At 33.0% G+C, this 22,129-nt stretch overlaps 1 protein-coding gene across 2 annotated transcripts; it reads left to right on the top strand.

Annotated features, from left to right (window-relative positions):
- The first annotated feature begins 4,044 nt into the window (after positions 1-4,044).
- Positions 4,045-7,737, top strand: LOC145814453 (uncharacterized). Of its 2 annotated transcripts, none has more exons than XM_082911266.1 (3): positions 4,045-4,490; positions 4,933-6,295; positions 7,355-7,737. In XM_082911266.1, the coding sequence occupies exons 2-3, from the start codon at positions 4,976-4,978 to the stop codon at positions 7,376-7,378; spliced, it is 1,344 nt and encodes a 447-aa protein (XP_082767392.1). In that variant the 5' UTR covers positions 4,045-4,490; positions 4,933-4,975; the 3' UTR covers positions 7,379-7,737. The 2 variants fall into 2 exon arrangements, with proteins under 2 accessions (XP_082767392.1, XP_082767391.1); XM_082911265.1 differs by having other exon boundaries at positions 4,046-4,458.
- Positions 7,738-22,129: the final 14,392 nt, after the last annotated feature.

The raw sequence follows: 22,129 nt of genomic DNA, 5'->3' as shown, positions 1-22,129 counted from the left end.
TTGGGTCCGATTCTACACAAATAGTTTGGATCAGGCCGAGAGCCTAATATGTCGGATGTTTTTTACGAGAAATTATTCATTACTTCAGAAGTATTGTTTCGCTTTATTCATATTTAAATAAATATCCAATTATCTTCTCAAATGTAGTAAACAAATAATAAATCTCGCTAGTTCAATCAATAAGACTAGCTAAATTTGCTCAGTCATAAAATAATGAATAATTTGTCGCTTTTTATACCACTAGTCTCCGGATTCGGGTCTAACATCATTATCCACGAACGCATTTATTAGGGTTAGGTGGGAATGGTCGGCCATAGCAGGACCCATACACAGCAAACCATGTAGCCGTTGGAACGGCCCATAACGACTTTTTAAACTTCCTTGTTTAAAAAGCCTCGTGAAAACCGGTTTACAACTTTAAATTGATATTATGCCCCACGTGTTATGATGGCTAATCAGTGCCAATTAATTAAGTAGTGTTTGGTATGCATTCAAAATATATATATTTTTTTATATATTTATATTTATTTAGATTATATTAATCAACATCTATCAATATTTTCTTTCTATTCTTCTATTAATTTTTTCTACTTTTCTACATATTTTTTTTATTTATAAAAAGTTAAAAAATATATTTATTGAGAACATCTTAAACCATCCCTAACTTTGGAAGACCTTTTTCTTTTTTCTTTCTTTTTAATAAAAATTAAAAAATTGACCCATAGGCCCTATTTAAAGTTAAAAATATAATAAAAAAATAAATACGATATTAAAAAGTTAAATAAAAGTAACAAATTTTAAAAAATATATTTTTTAGTACTCATTTAATTAATATGAAATTTTTATTTAAAAAAAGATAAAAGTAAAATATTTTTTAAGGATTTAAAATTTGAGTTATAATGTTAAAATATAGCCCACTTATATGGGAGAAAATTCCACGGTGTTAAAAAAGGGGGAAAAAAAATTAAAAATTGGTTTCATGGGTTGATGAAATGACACTTGTTGGAAAATTATTTATAATATGGTAAGATGTGTCTCACATATGATTGCCTTTCAAATGAAAAAGTCATAAGGTCAATTGCATGGTAGTGTTTATCTTAACTTTAATGATGATAAAATTAGACCAAAAAAAAAAAAAATTGTCATCACAAGTTTTTAATTGGTCCAATTAAGCTTTATTTTGGCAACATGAAGTTTTAATCAAAAAGTTATTACAAAAAAAAAAATAATAATAATAATAATTATTCTCTTTACCTTTTGTATGTTTTTTCATAAAAAGTCAAAAAATTATTAAAAAAAAATCAATTTGCAAAACAATCTTAAAAAATGGTTTTTCTCATCTAAAATGATTTTAATGGTTAAAAACAAGGAAAAAAATACTCGTATTTTTATTTTTTAGTAAAAATAGTGAGTAAATTATTAAATTTCAACTTCTTCAAACTATTTATTAAGTTAGTTATTTTAGGTATTTTAGTTTTTGTAGATTTAGCTTAGGAAATGTAGCTCTTTAGTCCAATAATGCGGCGAGAGCGAAATGAGAGGGTTGTCCCATTATGCCAGATAAAAAGAAAAAAAAAAAAAAAATCCTAATCTAACATTAAAAAATATTATTTTAGATATTTTGGAATTAGTTGTCTAGTGTATATGAAAAAAAATTAAAATTAAAATTACTAATAAAAAATAATGTTTAAAAAGCAAGGCAAAAAAGTTAGTGAGCTTGTTGCAGAGTATATTTAAAATGTATACCTAAAATAGTAAAAGTTATTTTTAAATTAAAATATAACAAAATTTTAATTAGTTTGATAAGGATACTTTAAGTGCAGTATATGTAGGGGTGCAATTCGGGCGGGCTTAACCCGAGCAACCCGAGCCCAGCCCGAGTTTTTTTAGGGCTTGGGCAACTATATCTTGTAATCTGGACGAGCTTGGGCAGATTTTTGATGCCCGAATTGCAATTCGGGTCGGGCTTGGGCAGAACCGATGGCCAACCCGAGCAACCCGAACCCGAATTCAATTTAATATATTATATAAATTATATAATATATAATATATAATATATATATAATTTAATAAATTATGTAATATATATAAATTAAGTAAAAGAGTTAGTTTTAATTTTAATTTTAATTTTTTTTTTGGTTAGTCTTCTATTAAGTAAAAGAGTTAGTCTTAATTTTTATTTTTTATTTTTTTTTGGTTAGTTTTCTACCATTAGATTAGCATCTTTTATGTCTACCCTTAGATCTACTTACAGGTTTCTGAACTCGGGCAATTCGGGCAACCCGAGTTCAAAATACAAAGCTTGGCCCGGGCTTGGGCAACAATGTTCGGGTTCATGGTAGGGCTTGGGCGGGCTTGGGCAGTGCCAAATACAATTCGGATCGGGCTTGGGCAGACCCCCAACCCGACCGAACCCGCCCGAGTTGCACCCCTAAGTATATGTGTCAATTGAACCTTTTTTTAATTTTTTATTTTGAGGGTTTGCTCCAATTAGTTCCCCCACCGCCCCCCCCCCCCCCCCAAATAATAATAATAAAATAAAAATAACGTACATACTATGTAAAAATGCCTTTTTTTTTTTTTTTTTTTTAGTGATTAGTCATAATTAGTCACGAAAATCTATATATGAATTGTAAATTTTTCATTTTTGTTTGGTTCTATACATCATTTCTAAGGTTGGTTTGATAAATAATTTTAGCAACTTTTTAATTAATTAATTAATTTTTTAGTTAATTTTTTTTTAAAAAAAAATCTAAAATACACTTTCAATTTTTAAGCCCTACTAAATTAAAAGATCCTAAAACTTTATTTAAAAAAAAAATTCCATTGAAGATTAAAAAAAATGGATTTTTTCAATAAAAAAAATTATTTTTTAGATTCTTCTAATTAAAAGGACCTAAAATAAACCTTTTAAGACAAGGATAAATTACACTTTGCCCCATTATATTTGGTTATTTTTTCACTTTAGTCCTTCAAATTTGTTATTTGTCACTTTGGCCCTTTTTATCTCAATTTTTTTCCAATTTATTCCAAAAGTTAACTTGTATCCAAAATTAGACAGAAAATACCATATGAACTGTATATAACATAAAAATATGTTATTATATTAGAATTTGGATTTGTATAGGAGGTATAAGTTATATGTAATAAAAATTTTATGTCACCTAATTGTTAATGTGCCTTTTTTTGTCTAATTTTAGACACAAGTTAGCTTTTGGATTAAATTAGAAAAAATTTAAAACATGAAGAACTAAGTGAGAAAAAATAAATTTGAAGAGCTAAAGTAAAAAAAAAAACCATACATAAAGACAGCAAAGCGTAATTTACTTATAAAACTAACATGGCCTAAATTAGAAGATGATTTATTTTAGCAAGAGGGTTACGTTTTACTAGCCGTTAAATCATGGATAATTACAACTTAGTGGAATGTAGAAAAAAAAAAAAGAAGAGGCAATTACACCCGTGTAACTTTATAAAAATAACTATACATAGAAAATTTTATTATTTTAATTGTTAATATTAATAAAGTTTATAATTAATTTGTAATTTTTTTTGAAAATATTACCGATTTGATATTTCCCCCCAAAAAATAATGGCCTACCTTGTTGGTTTGTTTTTGGGAAAAAAAAATTTCAGAAAATTTTCTGAAACATGAAAACTAATTTCATATAAATGAATATTAAAAAAATATTTTAAAAATTTTTAAAATTATTTCTGATATCTCAAAAGATAAAATTATGTAACAATGATCAGTATTTTTGATTTTTTTTTATTTCTTTCACCAAATTAGTTTTCAGTTTTCCAAATAAAAAATTCTAAAATAAATTTGTAAAAACTAAACTAAATTTGACTACACATTCATGAAAGATTTATAATTTTAATCATTAATATTTATAAATAAATAAATTCCCTCCTTTGTAATTATCTTTTCAACATTTTCTCCTTAAAATACACCAAGACTCAAAAAGTCAAACAACAAACTCCATTTGATGAGTAAAAAAGAGGTCAAAACTCAAAAGAAGCTAACTTGGCAAAATCATTTCCTAGCAATACGGATCCATTTTCTCACATCTCCCTCCAAACGCAATTCTCGTCCTTTCCTTTGGTAAAAAGACAAAGCAACATACCGTTACAAACACATACTCCACGATTTTGATTTTTTTGTAACCTTTACACTGTTTAAGGATACCCAAAAGAAAGGTGCTTTCTCTTTCTCTCCTCTCTCTTTCTTTCTCTGAAAATTCTGATCTGGGTATCTATTTTTTTTTTTTGTCAAATTCCACTTTAATCTTCCTTGAGTTTATATTCTTCATCTGGGTATTTGGAGTCACCACTAGTTTTTTTGATCTGCAAAAGTATGGATCTTGAGGATTATTCTGCTGGAAAAGATTTATTCTCTCCACTTTGACTATTGTTTCAATTGGGTCATGATCTGTGGAAGAGTTTATATCTTCTAAGGTAAGATTTTAGTCCTCTTTCTATCTTCTAAGGTAAGATTTTAGTCCTCTTTCTGTTTTTATTTATTTTTTGCATAGTTTCTAGGCCTTACAGATTTTGCATAGAGGCTAGGTTATTGAATGAATTAGCAATCATTGGTTACTAATATTTTGCTCATACTGGTTATCTTAATTTTTTTGATTGCTCTCAATGTGTTTTCAATTTGTTGTTAGAGAAAATTGCTGTTCATAGATTTCAAATTTCTTGATATGTGAAGTGGGCAAATGTGATTTTCAATCTGAAAATCTTGATTTTCTTAATCATTTGATGTGGGTAAAACACCGCCACCAATTATTGCCAGTCAAATTAACACACAGAACATCAATGTCTATCGCATCTTCATAAACAGCTTGAAATCATTTTTTCATTTTATTTTCTGAGAATTTGAGACCTTTTGAGACTCTGATGATGATTTTGTTGTGTTTTTTTATGTAGTTGTTCTGAATTACTCTTGTTTTCAACTACCAACTGATGAGCAATGGCAGAAAATAGTATTAGTGTGGGAATGGCAGAAAATGAGGTCCGAACTCTAAAAGCAGCGCTTTGTGACCAGCAACACCTTCTGCAGAAGCTTTACAACGAGTTAGATGTGGAAAGAGAAGCCTCTTCCACAGCCGCTAGCGAAGCTCTATCAATGATTTTGCGCTTGCAGGGCGAAAAGGCCGCAATGAAGATGGAAGCGAATCAATACAAGAGATTGGCAGAGGAAAAGATGTGTCACGCGGAGGAAGCTCTAGCAATTTTCGAAGATCTAATATATCAGAAAGAAATGGAGATTGCTTCTCTTGAATACCAAGTTCAGGCTTACAAGTACAAACTATTAAGCTTGGGATGTAGCGATATTGGTGTTTGTGAAACAAAATTTCCTGAGAATCTGCTTCAAAGAAACGAAAACTTAGTTGGGGAAGCTCAGAACAGTTTGAGAAGAAATTCTATGCCTTCAATTCAATTCAAAATCTCATATCAAAAGAAGGGTAGTGGGGAAAAAGAAAGATCTCCAAGTCCAGATATCATCGCAAAGGTAGTAGAGGAAAATATGAACTATGAAGTCAGTGCTCAGAGCTCAGCTATGGAAAAAAAGTTGGAGAATTCTGGGGTTGGAGACATTAATTCGTATTGGGAACAAATTCGAAAGTTAGATGAACGAGTGAGGGAGATAGCTGATTTCACAGGAGATAAATCTACAAACTTGAGGAGCGGACCAAGGTCTGGTTCATTAGTTTCACATTCGAGCTTGGGCTCCATAATGACCAAATATGGTCAAGTTAAACGTCAAGAAAACTTGTTAGGAAATGAAGCCATTGCCAATCCCTCTTGTTCCTCGAACGTTCTTGATGTCTTTGAAGTCCCACAGACTCATGAGAATGAAAAAGCTTTGATCTTGGAAGGTAATGAGGGGTTTGCAAAGCCAGTTTCTGTATCACCTGAGACTGTTAAGTCGTATGTGAAAGATCAAACTGATTGGGTGAAGAAAATGTTGTCATCCACACAACAAAAAACGAGTTCGTGTAGACCAAGCGATTGGGTTGCTGCTGACTGCCACTTGGCGCTTCCTCCTCCTCACCCCGGAACTGGTGTTGGGGGATCTCATTCTAAATTTCGACAACTTAATAGGCCGGAGATAATTGAGGTTGAGAGGCACGATGCTAGACAAGAAACAAATGACAGAGGGGAAGAAGAATTGAAGTTGTTGAAGGAGATACAGCAGCAACTTAATTCAATAGAGTCCGAGATAAGAAGTTTGAATCCTAAAAAGTCCTATCCACCATATGAGTTTCCCCTACTTTCTATCACTGAGGTATCCTCTCTTGCGACTAGTTTCTCTTTTTACATTCATCAATTCAAATCATGTTGTTGAGGCCTGTATCTTTGTGTGGGGATTTATAAAAATATGATTTAAGATGGATATGAGAATTCCGATCCGTATCAGGATCATACGATTCTACAACTTTAAACTAGTGCTTACTAGATTAAAAAGAAAGTTCTATACAACGGCTATTACACCAACGAAATTGTATGGGACAGAATGTTGGGCAACTAAGAAACAACATGTAGATAAGATGGGTGTTGCTAAGATGAGGATACTTAAGTAGATGTGTGGTAAGACTAGAAAAGACACAGTTAGAAACCGATAGAAGATGAGTTGAGAGACAGTAGATGAAGATGGTTTGGTCATATATAATGGAGACAAATAGAAGCAGTAATGAACAGATGCGATATAATAATGGTAGAGGAAAGTGTTAGGGGAAGAATCAGACCTAAAATGACGTGGACTAGTGTAGCAAATAGAGGTATGAATCTCCTTAATTTGACTAACCAAATAGCCTTTGATGGAGTTGAGTGGAGAAGAATGATTCATGTAGCCGACCCCATTTGATGGAACTTAAGGCAAGGCTTGGTTTGGTTTGGTTTGGTTTGGTTTTGGTTTCATAGAGTGACTACCATCAATCACAAAAACCCAATTCTATTGTGATCCCAGCACTACTAACATTTTTTTCTTATTATGTATATATATGTCTTGTAAGTTTTATATCAAATTTTTATTGATAAATATTACTATTAAATACTATAAAACAATTTATGTTAACATAAAATATACTAAATTTATTATTTTTCTTTAATAATTTTTAAATTATTTAGCATATATTATCATTATTGATAATTTTTTATTTGATTTTATATTGAAAGTAAAATCTTACGATTCTCGATCCAATCCACGGGCCCTTTCTAACATTCCTTAGATCCCTATTTTAACAACCTTTAGGATGGCATTAGAAATCAAATTCTTTATGATTAGGGGTTTTTTTCTTTTTTTTTGGTATTTGAAGTTTAATGATGTACTGGTTATCATGGACAGGCAATGCTGCACTTTTGGCTCTGACCTGGAGCTATTAAACAGTATCAGCTCAGACAACCATCACTATTCTCAACATGTCATTTGCCTCTAATGCTGCTATTTGTCAAAGCTAATTTAAGGGATCTGTCGTGTGAATGATTGTGTAAGTGTTTTGTTGGTTTTATACTAGGATTGGCTTGAAGAGTGAAATAGATTCTGACTTGATTCGGCATTTTTTTTTTTGAAATGTATAGCGTGTATAGATTTTACACTTGTACATAAAAACTGCATGACTGGAGTTGTGTCTTCATAGTTCATATAGGGTTGTGTAACATGTGTTTCCATATATTTAATTTTTTCTTTTGTGGAAATTAATGGAGTGATGATGAGCTGAATATTGTTTCTTATTTGTGTCATTGTGACTCTGTGTTTTGCAATTGTACTGTGTTACCCATCAACTTCTCATGAACTATATATAATTTAAGCATTTATCACAAGATTCCTTTGGAATAAACTAAATCAAGCTCAATTTTAAAGTTTGTCTCACTGTTTATAATCGCATACTGAAGAACAAGCGGAAAGCACTATTATGACTGTTTAAATTTTCGAAGAGAGTCATATTGGACATAAGGCAATACATCTTTCCTCATCTAATCATGCAATAGAATATAAAAATTTATACACATGATGATTTCTATAATACTCATTCTAGATATGGAAACCATCGATATGAGATGCTCACCTTTATGAATTAGTGAATTTCTTGTTTGTGCTAAGTTTAAGAATGGTGTTAAATAGTGGCATGCTGCTGCAACAGCCAACCAAACTAATATTTGCTTAGTGATAATATTTGATATGATCTTGTACTAGTTCAAAAAACTCGTCTTCCAGAAAATTTGCAAATGTATCAAGAAAAAAAAAAAAAACTAAACTGTTGGCCTTTATCTCATGGTTCATTTTATCCATGTTTGAAACAGATTTCTATGAGAAAATGAAACATATTAATTCATTCAATACCTGAATCATGCTATTGGACTCATTATCCATGTTCAGCTTTGGTTCTTCACCAGATATTAAGGTTACAAGCACGACAGGTATGATAGCACAAGAATGATAAATATTGCATACTGCAATATCAGTGAGTAGGTTTGGCATCTGTGTTGCTGCGTACCATGAACCTCTCTAAGAGCTGACAGATGATAGATCATAAGCCATGGCACATGTTTGTGCATTAGAAGACCATAGGATGGAAAATCCAAACTTTTTTCCTTTTTCTTCTTCACAGTAATCTGTAATGCTCTTTAAATGACAGTTTCTTATATATTTTTTCTTGCAGAAGTAAAGAATTTTAGACTTCAACGATTCGTAAATCGTATGGATGTATCACATGTATATCCTTGAAAATGTCAGAAGAAGCCTCTATAGAATCATGCTTGAATGTAAAGAAAGTTTTGGAGTTGATACAAACTTAGAAACCTTCAGTTTTCATGCAAGAAATTACTTCATAACAATCTCTCAAACCAAATTGCAGTTGCACTGCAAGCATGTATGATTAGATTTATGGTAAATCACACTACCTTCCCTTAAGGTTTGGAGAAAATACATCGAGCCCCAAAAGATTGACATAATTACACTGAGCTTCCTTAAAGTTTAAATTTACATAACACTTGGCCCCCTTTTCCATCAATAATTCAAGAGTTAAATGGATGAAAAAATGATATTGTCATCTTATTTTACACTGAAATGCATATTTTACTCATGTTTATCCCTATGTCTAAAAACCATCTATATTATTTCTAGTCTCTTTAGCCTTAACTAAAAGGGAGGTTAGTGTAATTACGCTAAACTTGTTTTTCTCAAAACCTCAGGGTTGGCGAGTGTAATTTCCCCTTAGCTTTAATATGCGTGTGACTAACATTGACAAGAATATTGCACTCTTGACTTGGCATCATCATTATAGCGCGTACACATAGATCAAGGTCCTGGAAAGCAATGGGGTGGGGAATCTGGGGCTTATTCATCATTTTGGCACACATATTGTGAATGCCCATAATTTAGAAAATTGTACTCCAAAATTGAGTTTAATTAATCATTATTGGTTTGGAGAAGAAGTCATGACCTGCCATGATGCCAAGTGCTCATCCTTTTTAGTACTGTAGCACAAGTTTGAATCACAGGAATCAATCTCTTCCGGAAAAAAATGTGGGGTAAGGTAAGGATGACTACCTGCTACCTATCCGGAACCCTATTAAAAGCACGGGAGCATCGGCCATTTTGTAGAACCCGATTAATGGCTTGGAAAAAGAAGCAAGGATGACAACAATCTTGCAGAGTTGGCTGGCAAAATAAGATATAGATGAAAGAATATGTGAAGTAAAGCTCAATGTAGTGGTGGAAGACGAAAGCCAAAATTTAGAAGGCTAGCTGGTGTTATCTATATCAACTAATGAAGTAGTAAGCAAACCAAACTCATCATTTTTTTTTTTTTTTTTTTTTTTTTTTTTTTTTTTTTAGAGCTTCAGGCTCAGAATTAATTAATCCTACAGGTGAGTTTGCATGCGTGTATTATTAGCTGTTAATAGTATTTGGATTGAAATGGCTATACCGCTCCATTCAGGTCAAGTGCTTATATTACTTTGGGCAGCGACTAATGCCATTACCTTAGTGAAGATTCAGAGTCTCAAATGACTTGTGATAACATTTTCTAGGTCAGTAATTTTGTTGCTGGAAAGCCATGCCCATGAACCCTGATCAGTATCTATTAACCTCGGTCCATGTAACATGATCTTTGAGGAGAAGGATTATGTTAGCTTGATAAACATTATTGACTCATTTTCTATATTTAACAGCTTAAGGCTACATTTAGATCATAAATTTAGGTAGAGATTTGAAAAGAAAAAGAAAAAAGGCGAGAGAAATATTTGTTTATTTCCTTTTCCAAACCCCTAGCTAAATCTATTATCCAAACACAGTCCAAAATTTTTGGACAATTGCTTATCTAACATGTTATCAGAGCTCGGGTTCTAGTAGATACGGAGTTCAAGTCTTGTCACCCCCGTTATTTTTGATATTGTGCGTTTCAATCTGCCCAGATTTGTGCACCCCATCACTTAGGCAGCGTTTGGTTTCATTGTGAAATAATGATTCCAATAAAAAAATTGCAAAACTCATAACTGAACAAAGTTTTCAAAACTTTATTTATTTTTTTTTTTAAAAAATCAATTTTTTTTTATTTTGTTCTTTAAAATTATTTTTTCTTTTTTAATTTTTTGAAAAATTATTTTTTCAGAAAATATATATATTTTTTAATTTTTGAAGAAAAATATTTTTTTGTTTTTTCTATTTTTTTGAAAAAAATATTTTATTATTTTTTTAAGTATTGGCCAAATAATTTGTTATGATTTAGATATATATGGGCGATCTAAAAATTTTTGAAATTTAAAAAATTAAATATTTGATAAATAAATTTTTTAAAAAATATTTAAAATATTAAAAAAATTAAAATATCTAAAAAATTTACAAAATAAAATAAAATATTTAAAATAAAAAATATTTAAATAAAATTTATATATTTAAAATAAAAATAACAAAATTTTTAAATTTTTAAAAAAATACAGCACACAAATGTAGTAAGTACAACTCATATTAAAAATAAATAAATAAATATTTACAATAAAAAATATTTACCCTAAAAAAATAAAAATAAGAAATATTTTAAATATTTTAAAAATAAACCCAAAACAATTTCAAAATACAATTCAAAACTCAAAACCAAACAAGTTTTCTCTTATCAAAACTGATTTCAAAAACTAATCTTCAAAATATAACTCAAAACTCAAATCATAATTCAAAAACTGAACAAAATTGTTTGCCCTTTTCAAATGCAGGACAAGTCACAGATGAGGGGGCTTGATAATATGCATTGTTGGTTTCATTTCCTAACAACTAACGTTGTGTTTCATTTCCTAGTTTACACATCTTTTCCCTTTTCCTTTTCAAATCCCTCCCCAAATTTCCCAACCAAACACAGCATAACTGTTTTGGACAATTAGTAATCTAACAAGTTAAATAACTTAATGTGAAGGAAAGGACAATGTACATATTATGAAACCCCATTTGGTAGCCACCGCCAAGTCTATGCTTGGATCTAGGATTTAGAAGCGATTTGTGAACATATATATTTCCCTTTATAAATTTTTTCCCAAACCCAAGATCCAAACACAACCCAAGTGATGCAAGATTTTCAATCACAGTGGAATGCAAGAGGTGAAAATTATGGAGAAAAGGAAAACTATGAGGGAAATGGAAAAATTGATATATTTAAATAGAATTGGCAGGTATTACTACTACATACACAATGATCAGAAGATTGGTGCTAACAAATAAACTTGAGAACATTTCTATAGTATTACTTGTAGATCATGGAAGTTCATGGCTGCAGAAACTGTCTGCTACTTGAAATCAATCCAACCTTAACATGTCTTGAACTTTGCAAAACTTTAGGTTGATCAAATGTCTAATAAAAAAAAAAGGTTAACACCCCCTAATGTTTCTTTTTAATATAGATTCTCCTTCACATTTAAAAAATTACACTTATTCCATGTTTGATTAAAATGACATATTTATTCCTTAACCTTTATACATATTAAATAATAAAATAATATAGATATTTTGTTCATGTCATTTCAAGGGAAATAACAATCATTTTTTTTTAATTTAACTCACACAAAAATTTGAGTTTTTTTATTTTTATTTTTCGTGTTTTATTATTTCTACTGATTTTTTTAATATTTTAAATAATTTTTTATTTTTTAGATACACCTAATTTAGATATACTTAAGAAGTATAATATTTTGTGATTTTTTTTTTAAATTCACCAAATACAAAAAATATAAAAATATAAAAATTCAGTACATTATCTTATTTTTGTTGTATTCAATGATTTTTTAAAAAGTTTTTTGTACAAATTTTATACTTTTTAAATATATCTAGATTAAATTGATCTAAAAAGTAAAAACAAATTAATTAAAATATTTTTAAAATAAAAAAATATAAAGCAAAAGCTTAGAAAATTATTTCTGAAAACTCCGTAAAGGTGTGGAATACATTTATGTTGATGTTATTTTTGTATAAACGTATATATATGCATTATATTTTTGTGCTTTCAAGTTTGATTGGGTAGTTGGTTAGATTTTACGTGAATGACGGTGTTTGGTAACACTGTAATAAATGTGGGTAAATAGATAAGAAAAAAAATGATTGTGGAAATAAAGGTGACAAATTATAGTCATATACAAATATTTATACAAAAAATATCATAAAACTGTTGTGATAGTGATATTGTTGTAAATATAAATCACCCTATTTACTTTCAATTTTCAGAAAAGAATTCACTTTCAAGAAAATTTTACTTTTTTGTTTTTCGTATTTTTTGTTTTCACTGAATTTTTTTGGTTAAATTTTAAGAATTTTTTTTTAAAAATTTTTAGATACACCTAATATAAATACACTTAAAAAGTATAACATTTGTGAAAGAAATCTTTAAAAAATTCACTAAATACCAAAAATATAAAAAAAATACAAAATTAAGTATATTTTTCATATTTTTGTGTATTTATTAATTTTTAAAATATTTTTTCACAAATATTTTACTATTTAGATATATCTGAGTAAGGTGCACCTAAAAAAGTAAAAAAATTGCTTAAAATTTTAAAAATATTCACTAAAAACAAAAAAAAATATGAAAAACAAAAAACTCAATTTTTAGAAACCTAAATTCAGAAAACGAAAACCAAACATACTGAATAATTTTTATGGGTGTTTTGTTTTAAAGTGAAAGGTGACCATTAAGTTATATCATTGTATTTGAAAATTTTATATAAAATTTATATTTGTATGTCATTACTCAATAAAAATATGTTCAAGTAGAATTTAATAATGAAAAGATGTAGAATGTAGTCATGATGATAGGAAGAAGAAATGGTTGAAAAAAGGACAAAATGGTCATTTAGAAAATTTTAGGACATGATATGAGCAATCCAAGAGGCAATTTGTAATGAGATTATAAATCTCAGGAAGAAAAATGTAATTTTTCAAATGTGATGAGAGAATCTGTATTAAATAAAAATCTCGAGGGTGTCAGTGTAATTTACCCATAAAAAATAATAAAAAAAACACTTACGGGGTTTTCCTTCACTGATCAAACTAGTGATCAATAGTAATAAGTTCCATTCAAGGTTAACTAGACAACCTTGCCAAGTGTACGGTGAGTAAATATTCTTTACTTCAATACTCCTTGCATTTGAAGTTATGTGTCGCTCCAAACGATGTTGTAAAACTTGAAATCACAACGACGGTGAGCTATTCGGCGGGTGTGTTGCCAAAAAACCCCTCCAACAGTCAAGTTAGCACTCTTAGAGAGAGAAGAAAGATTAAATCAAGGATAGCTCTGAGTGAGGAAAGATTGTAGACCTTTTGCATGGAGGCGCCGCAGGGCTTATATAGTTTATGCGCGCACTGTCACGACTCCATTCTGCCCCTAATAGAATGATGCCGTGATGGCCAGTAATCTAAGATTACTGAAGGCCAACTTACAAAGATTCACACAAATAGGGTATACATATGGGGCATGCATGTGCGGAAGCAATAAATTTAAATCTAATTAGTCCATAAGAGTTGTGCATAGATTAAATAAAATGACATACATATTAACATGGTTTTACAACTTGAATACAAAATAAAATGAACTTAGTATTACATCTTGATCAAAAGGCTTTTCAAGCCCAAACATACAAGGCAAATGATCTACAAAGCTAAGAAGCATAATCTTTAAGATGATACAAAACATAAACCAAAACATCTTCCAAATAAAGCTTAGGCCACATCGCTTCTTGATCATCACATACATATATATAAGGGAGGGGGATGAGCTTAAAACTTAGTGAATGATATAAGTAGTAAATGTTTGAATGAATGATATCCGATATATTATCAAAACAATACATATCATAGCTTGTAACAAAATCAAAGGGATCAAGGCAAAGATCCAAGACCTACAAGTACATGGCAAAATTCATTGAATGCATTTTAAGAAAATAAAAAGAGACGCTCAAAGATGGTTATGCAATGCACTCTCAAAACAAGCTTCAAATGAGTAAAATAGATCTCGACATTTCTTTCCAAAACCAAGTCAAAACAAAGCAAAACATGTGCTAGCAGTTAAATCAAAATTTTTCTTCTTGGAAAAGCATGCTGGGTACAAGCCAGGTCTCGGAATGGATGCACAGAGATGAGCTGGGCCAAAATGGCCTAGTTGGGTGAACTCAGGAGGTCTGGGCTGAGGTGTGGTCTACCTAGCCGAGATGTTACAAAGTGTCTGAAAAGGTGTATCGTGGTCGGCCTAGGTGTGCAGTGGTCAACCTAGGTGTGCATGCAAGGTAGGCTAAGGTGCAAGTGATCATGCAAGGTAAGCTAAGGTGAGATGCAATGTTTGGCCTAGGTGTGAGGTCTAGACAAAAGTGGGTCTCAGTGACCACACTTAGGGAAATGAAGTCTGAAAATCTGGGTTTCCTCTTGAAGAACATGAACATGAAGAACATGAATATTATTCAAAATCTGAAATTTCATGTTATGAATTCAAAAACATGGACCTGGGTACCCATACTTGAAGATTTCAAGAAAACAAATACAAAATATGGAACTTGATACAAACTTTTGGATCAAAACGTGGTTTTCTTTCGAGAACACAAGAACATCATCTTTCTTTTTTAAAACAAAACTTTAAATCAATGCATGGCTCATGAATCATGCTAGATTATGCAATGTGATCAGATTATTATAAAGAATAACAGAAATTGATCAAGAACCCAACCTCAAACCACAAATCCAATGGTTCAAGGTATGAAATCAAGATTGGAAAGCCTAGTTTCCCCCAAGAACTTCTTCTTCCTGGAGCTTCTCTCTCTCTTTCTCTCTCTCTCTCTCTTCAAGACAAAGATATGGCAAATGATATGGGTTTCTCAACTACTACTGACTAATACTCACTACTGGGACACATGGCATTATCTGATCAATCTCCTCAAAAAGGTGCCAGAATGAAAGGATAAGAGTAGGTCAAAGTAAGGTGGTATGGGCACTCTGACAAGGCAAGGATCCTGGATCAAATCATAGGCTTTGAACAAGTGAAGGATAAGTGAGGTCTTCCTGATCTCGGTTAGAAGTGGCACTTGGCCTAGTGTGACACACATCGGCCTAGGTTGCACAAGTCAAGGAACAAGATTGCTAGGTGTTGGCTAAGGTGCACAACAAGGTTGCAAGGTTCAAGGATCAAAGATCCCGGATGCCTAGGTGATACACATCTCGATCTAGAAGACGCACACCTCGACCAAGGTGCAAGGGTGAAGGTAAAGAGCAACCAAGATGGTTCCAAGATGATCCTAGGTGTTAACGCTCAACGGTCTAGATGTAAGAGGTTCAAAGGTGTGACCTAGGTGTGAAGTAGCAAAGATAGATGGCCTAGGTTCAACACACAATGCAAGGAACAAAGCATGAATCTTACACTTAGACAAAACACAGCAGCACAAGACAAGACATGCTCCCATACTTAGACAAATTTTCAAAGTTCACAACATGTAAGCTTGGCAAACCAAAATCATGTAAATCTTCAAGAATATGACTATGAAAAAATGAGGGTTGTAATGCGCACTACCTTGCTCGTCCTTTCTTGGATGCGTGGATATACTATCCCTTTTTTGCCTTACACGTGTATGCATCAATATTGCCAAATAGCATTAACTAAATCTACAAATGGTATTGACACATACAAACAACGGGTTCTTTTCTTTGCACTCCGATTGGACCATATGCCAATTCCTACCGAGCTATTCATAGCACGGTGTAATGTTGTCCGCTCTTCGAGACCACGCAATTTCCAGCCGGTCTAGATCGAAGGTGCCCAGCTAGTCATTTCCAGCTCGGTCAGGCTATGTAAACCCACCCAAGCCAACCTTGCTCGGCTTTAAAGCGTGGCCGACTTGCTTAGCTCGATATCATGGGCAGAGTTGTCGACCTCGATCACTCTTTAGCACTGTCAAATCCAATTCACCTTTCAAGGCAAATTCCGCCTAGCTCCAGAGCTCGGCCGAAATCATTGGCTTTCAACCCTTAACCTAGTTGAAAGCAATGCTACCATTCCTAATGTATATTATAAAAACTTGTAAAACTTAGTGTAAATAATTTGAGGCCCAACCTAATAATATACATTTCGTTGCCTTGCCTGGCAATCTTTTTAAAAACTTGTAATACAAAATCTTTCCCAATAAAGCTTTCATGACAGTATATTGAATAAATAAATAAATAATCGAAGATGGTCAGTATATTCGAATGTTGAAAAATTTTATTGAAAAAGATTTAGTTGATAAGTTGGAATATAAAAGCTTGTTTGGTAATTTTGCAGTTAAAAATGCTGGAAGTGTGATGTTCAAGTGATACTTTGTTATTTTTTGTTAAGTTTTTTGGTACACCAATTCATGTTTTAGTCATTTTTGTTATTGTAGACTTTGTTATATATTTAAACAAAATTTAGTAGATTTTTTGTGAGCATCATTTTTTTTTAAATATGTATGAAAAGCCCCATATTTAATATTCACTTTGGACCCCGAAAATATCATAACCAACACTGATGTGATCCTATGATTCAATGTGGCAACCACAGAAAGCACAAAAGAAATCGGCCCTATAGGGAGTGTTATGCAATGATATTGTTTCAATCACACAATAAATAACAAGGAGAAGAACAATCACACACACAAACACAAGATATACATAGTTCGATGAGATGCCTACGTCCATAGCCGAAAAACGATCAAAATCCACTATAAGGATTACAAATCACTCCGCAACTCTCTCTGTTTTCTCTAACCCTAAAACATATAAACTAATACAATTTATAGGTTAAAAAACTAATGGGCCAAAACTAACATTACAGATCCATAAATATCACCTTCGGTGCGTTGCGGAGGGGCTGCCCCCCCGACTGGGGGTATACCAAATACAAGACACCTCACAACAGGAGAATGAATCTCCTAATGAGAAAATCTCTTGATGTGATACAACCTTTATAGCACCAATAGAAAACTTTCACCTTTGGTGGAGCAAAACATTTCCTTAAGCACATACTGATAAAGCTTTCCCATTTGAGATAATGGTAGTGAGAAATGATAGATTCGACAGTAAAATGCCCATATTTATCGATTGACCACTGAATAAAATCGCTTTGGTTTGGTCTTAAAGAAGTAGTGGAGATAAGTTCCTACAACTTTACAAGTTCCCATGATCGCAGATGTCGCCGAAATTGAATGTTCCAAGCTAAACCAATACTGTTGAAAGAGGACAGTTCTGCAATTGATTTATTTTTCTAAGTGGAGAGAGAGAAAAGCCGAGGGAAAATAGTCAATAGAGGTTCAACTCCAATCCATAGATCACTCCAAAAAAGAATATCACAACCTAATACTAATTTTAGCACAATATTGTTGGTCAATAATTCATTGAACACATCACCATTGTTACCCACTTCAAGGACGCTTCTCCAAACTTTGGAAATTCGTGATCCATGAAGATCAAATGGTAGCCAACTGCTAGGCCTTGTTTCGTATTTTTCAACCACTACTTTTCGCCAAAGGGCATTCTTTTCTATACCATAACACCACTAACAAGGAGAGTGGAATTTTTTAGCTTAAGTGAATGAACGCCTAAACCTCCAAACTCTTTCCTATTTGTAACTGATTTCCAGTTGGCAAGATGGATGCCCTTTTATCCTCACTACCTTCCCAAAGGAATCTTCTTTGGAGTTTTTCCATCACACTCTTCTTTATTGAACTCGTTTTCTTCAAAGCGTTGTATCCAATACTCAATGGCTAACAATTTACCTTCATGTTTGGAGACAATACTCTCAATTAGCTTCCAAACATGATGTGGTGTTCTTGAATCTCCAATAGACGTCCATACCTCTGAATGTACGACCTTCTTTAGAACTCTGATTTCTTTTTCCTATTTCTTCTCTTGAATTCTTTTAGGCAACCTGTTACTTAGCTTTTCTTCAACTACATCGAACAAATCACATGCTTTGAAATATGAAGAGAGAACAATCTTCATTCTCTTGTAATTTGTGAACATCATTTTCTCAAACCAAAAATAAATATTTGGTGATTCTTCCATGATCATCTACTACAATGTGTGAGAATATATTGATATTGTTAATTATGGAAATGTATTTTAGATTTGATTGTGAATATTAGATTAATTGTATTTCCTATTTCAGATTAGGGTTAGGATTGCTATATAGGTTGGTTGTAATCTTTGAATTAATACAATTGAATATACAGAAAAGCTTTCAGGAATCTTACATGGTATCAGAGCTCCTCTCTGAATTGTGACCCTTGTTTATATCTCTGAACTCGCGACCCATCTCAAAAGTCGCGAGTCTAGTTCGAAACCCTTAAAGGCCTATGATTTTCACGAATATCTCTCTCTCTGGTTCACAAGTTTGGTTCAAAACCCTAGTTTGATCGACTCATTCTGGTGTGCTCAAAGTCACGACTCGTTAACTCACATATGTTTTGCTTCACAACTTTGACCTTGAATCTAAAAGTTGAAGTGGACTTTGCTTTCTGCTTGTTGTTCTCTTTCGTTTGTCGTCGCCAACTCTCATCTCTCTCTCTCTCTGACGTGAAGGTCTGTTTCTCTCAACCTCTGCCTCTTCTGGTTCGTCAGGTTCACGAAGGCCTCTCTCTCTCTCTTGAACCTCTATCTGACCTGAAAGGTCTTTGTCGCTCTACCTCGACTTTTGGTTCTCTCTCCCTGGCTGTGTCAATCGAGATCTTTGTCAATCTCTGTTCTCTGCCTAGCTCGACTTCTGATTCTCCCAGCATTAAACGTGTTAAGTGATTCTTGGTTTATTACAGTTTGACCCCTCAATTTTCTAGTTATTAGACTTAAACTTTTGGTTTGGCTATTTTGCTCTATTTTATGTTATTACACTTGAACCCCTCAGTTTTCTGGTTATTATTATGCTGTCTCTGGCTTCGGATGAGTATGCCTTCTACCATCAGAGGGGCCATTGGAAGTATCACTGTCCCAAGAAGGGATGCATGTCTAGCTCGCCTTCTCAGCAATCTCGGACCCCGTTGTGGCCTTTTTCTCTAAGTAATTTTCTGGCTCCTGCCGGTTCTACTGCATCTGCTCCAGCTCATGATCCTGACTTGGCTTCCTTGAGTGCTCAGATTAGTCAGCTTCAACATACACTGTTTACCTCTCAGTCATCCTCGTCTCCCTCCATTGTTTCATCTCTTCATTCAGGTTTGCTTGAGTCTTTTTCAGGTATTTCTACGTCTATTTGGCTTTTTTGACTTTGGTGTCTCTCATCATATGACTCCCCATCTCTCCTTATTTCAAAATTCTACTCCTACTCCCTTTTTTATTACTGTCAATACTGTTAATGGGTCTGGTATATCTGTTGGGTTTGTCCTACCGTCTGCTATGTCTATTGTCTCCATTCCATCTGTTCTTTATGTTCCTCAGTTATTTGTCGGTTTATTATCTATCAATCAGCTTGATGCCTCTAGTTTTGATGTTATCTTTTCTTTTTCTATTTGTTCTGTGCAGGATCAGATGTCTAAGCAGTAGATTAGGACCAGCCGTAGATTTAGGAGACCTCTATGTGGTAGAGAGCTTGCATCTGCCAGTGACATTCTCTTTGACTGCCTTTTCCTCTTTTTAGTTAGATTCTCAATCTAGTCCTTTCTACTTGTGGCATTCTAGATTAGGTCATTTGTCTGCCAATCACTGATGGTCTTTAGCTTAGTCTGGTATATTGAGTAAAGTTTTTCCTAGTGCACTTACTGAATGTCAAGGGTGTAAACTTGCCAAAATGACAGCCTTACCTTTTCATAAAAATACTTCTATATTTAATACACCATTTTCTTTAGTTCATGCTGATGTTTGGGGCCTTTCTCCTATTCTCTCCAAAGGGTGTTCTGCATACTATGTGTCATTTGTTGATGATTGCACCCATTACACTTGGGTTTATCTTATGACTCATAAGGCTAACTTCTACCAAATATACCGTACTTTCCAGTCTATGGTTACTACACAGTTTGGGTCTACTATTAAATTGTTACAGTCTGACTTGGACGGGAAATACTTTAAAATTGAATTCTGTGAATATTTGGCCAAATTGAGTACCATTCACCAAACTTCTTGCACTGTACACCTGCCCAACATGGTCGAGCTGAACATAAATACTGTCATCTCCATGAGATAGCTAGGTCTCTCCTTCTCTCTATCTACATTTTGGCTCTATTTTGGGGTGAGTCAGTTCTTACTGCTGCTTTCCTTCTCAACCGTATGCCTACTGTGGACCCGACTTTCTTCGTGCGCCCCCCCCTTTCGAAGAGGGCGCGAATTGGTCGTCCTATAATTAGAACTCCCATCACGGTTCTGAATCTAATCTCACAAAGTGCAATGTAAGATTGATAAATCACCAAAGAGTCCAAATCTAGCGATTGGTTTTGAAAAATCAATTTTGAATCAAAAAGCGCCAAACATGGACTGCTTTGCCAGATTACAGAGTTGCCACCTAAATATTTTGTTTTTGGAAAATTTAGGAAATCCTGACCCCTGCCAAAGGTCCTGTGTCCGTCATCACCAAAGTTGCCTCGGCTCGGGAACTTGGGTACGAGAGGGGAAGGTCTTGAAATGAGCACCCCCGCTTGCCCGATCAAAGGATCGGCCTCTACTAAGCATGATATGTTATTTTATAAACACATGTGTTCTTATTCCGATTATTTAGCTAACTTACTATGTGATGCGCACAGCATACAAGTATAGACTAAAATCGTAATAATTGGAACAAAACAACTCATGTTTGTTTTCAAAAAATTGTTTGAAAATGCCACCCTCACGGTGGGCTAAAGCGCGGATTTGCCACCCTCAAGTGGGCTTAAAAGAACATGATTTTTCCATTTCGCAAAATGGGCTTAAAACTCGCATTTATCAAATTGTTCCAATTCAAGCAACAAAGCCATCATCCACAGGCATTCATGCAGTTAAACACTTAAGCAAATAGCCTCATGACAAGCATGCTATCATGGCAACACTCGCACTCATGCAAGTATGCTAAAGCGTAAACACTTATAGTATACTCCGAGCCAAAACAAAAAGCTAGTTAGAAATATGCATGATTCTAACTATACAAGATGCCTAATGTAACACATGCAAAATGCAACTACATAGGCTCGGCTATCTAAGATGGCATATGAATACGACAATTTGATACACATATTCAAAGAAGTGTATTGAAATACGATGCAGTTTGAATGATGCGCCAAACCCGGTGCATGCAAGACAAATGAATGGTGCAAACATGCAAGCATAAGGTATGCTAAACAAAACGTGCCCTAATCTAACCATCGAAAGCGGTTAAATAAAAGGAAGAAAGAAGTGGGGTTGGAAGACATGCACACACACACACACCCTGTGAAGCCCCTGAAAAATGTATTCGTTCTAAAAACAAAAAATAATGTTTAAATTATTGCTTAAAGCCCCTCAGTTACTAGAATTATTTCGAATCTTGTCGATTAGCATTTTTTTTTTATCGAAACAAGAATATCCTAACTTGACCATTCAATTTTCCAACTAGTGATTCATTCAATTCCATCTAGTGTCCATTCAATTCCAACTAGTGTCCATTCAATTTTCCAACTAGTGATTCATTCAAATTCCAACTAGTGGGCTTTAATG

The sequence above is a fragment of the Camellia sinensis genome, unplaced genomic scaffold (genome assembly GCF_055761805.1).
Source record: "Camellia sinensis isolate YWXY unplaced genomic scaffold, ASM5576180v1 Unanchor10, whole genome shotgun sequence".
NCBI classification, from domain to species: domain Eukaryota; kingdom Viridiplantae; phylum Streptophyta; class Magnoliopsida; order Ericales; family Theaceae; genus Camellia; species Camellia sinensis.
This window is presented reverse-complemented; position numbering and strand designations above follow the sequence as displayed.

Excerpts from the sequence above, each read along its gene's own strand:
- LOC145814453 (XM_082911266.1), top strand. The coding sequence starts at position 4,976 with ATGGCAGAAAATAGTATTAGTGTGGGAATGGCAGAAAATGAGGTCCGA. Across the intron at positions 6,296-7,354 it reads CCCTACTTTCTATCACTGAG|GCAATGCTGCACTTTTGGCT; the intron begins GTATCCTCTCTT and ends TATCATGGACAG.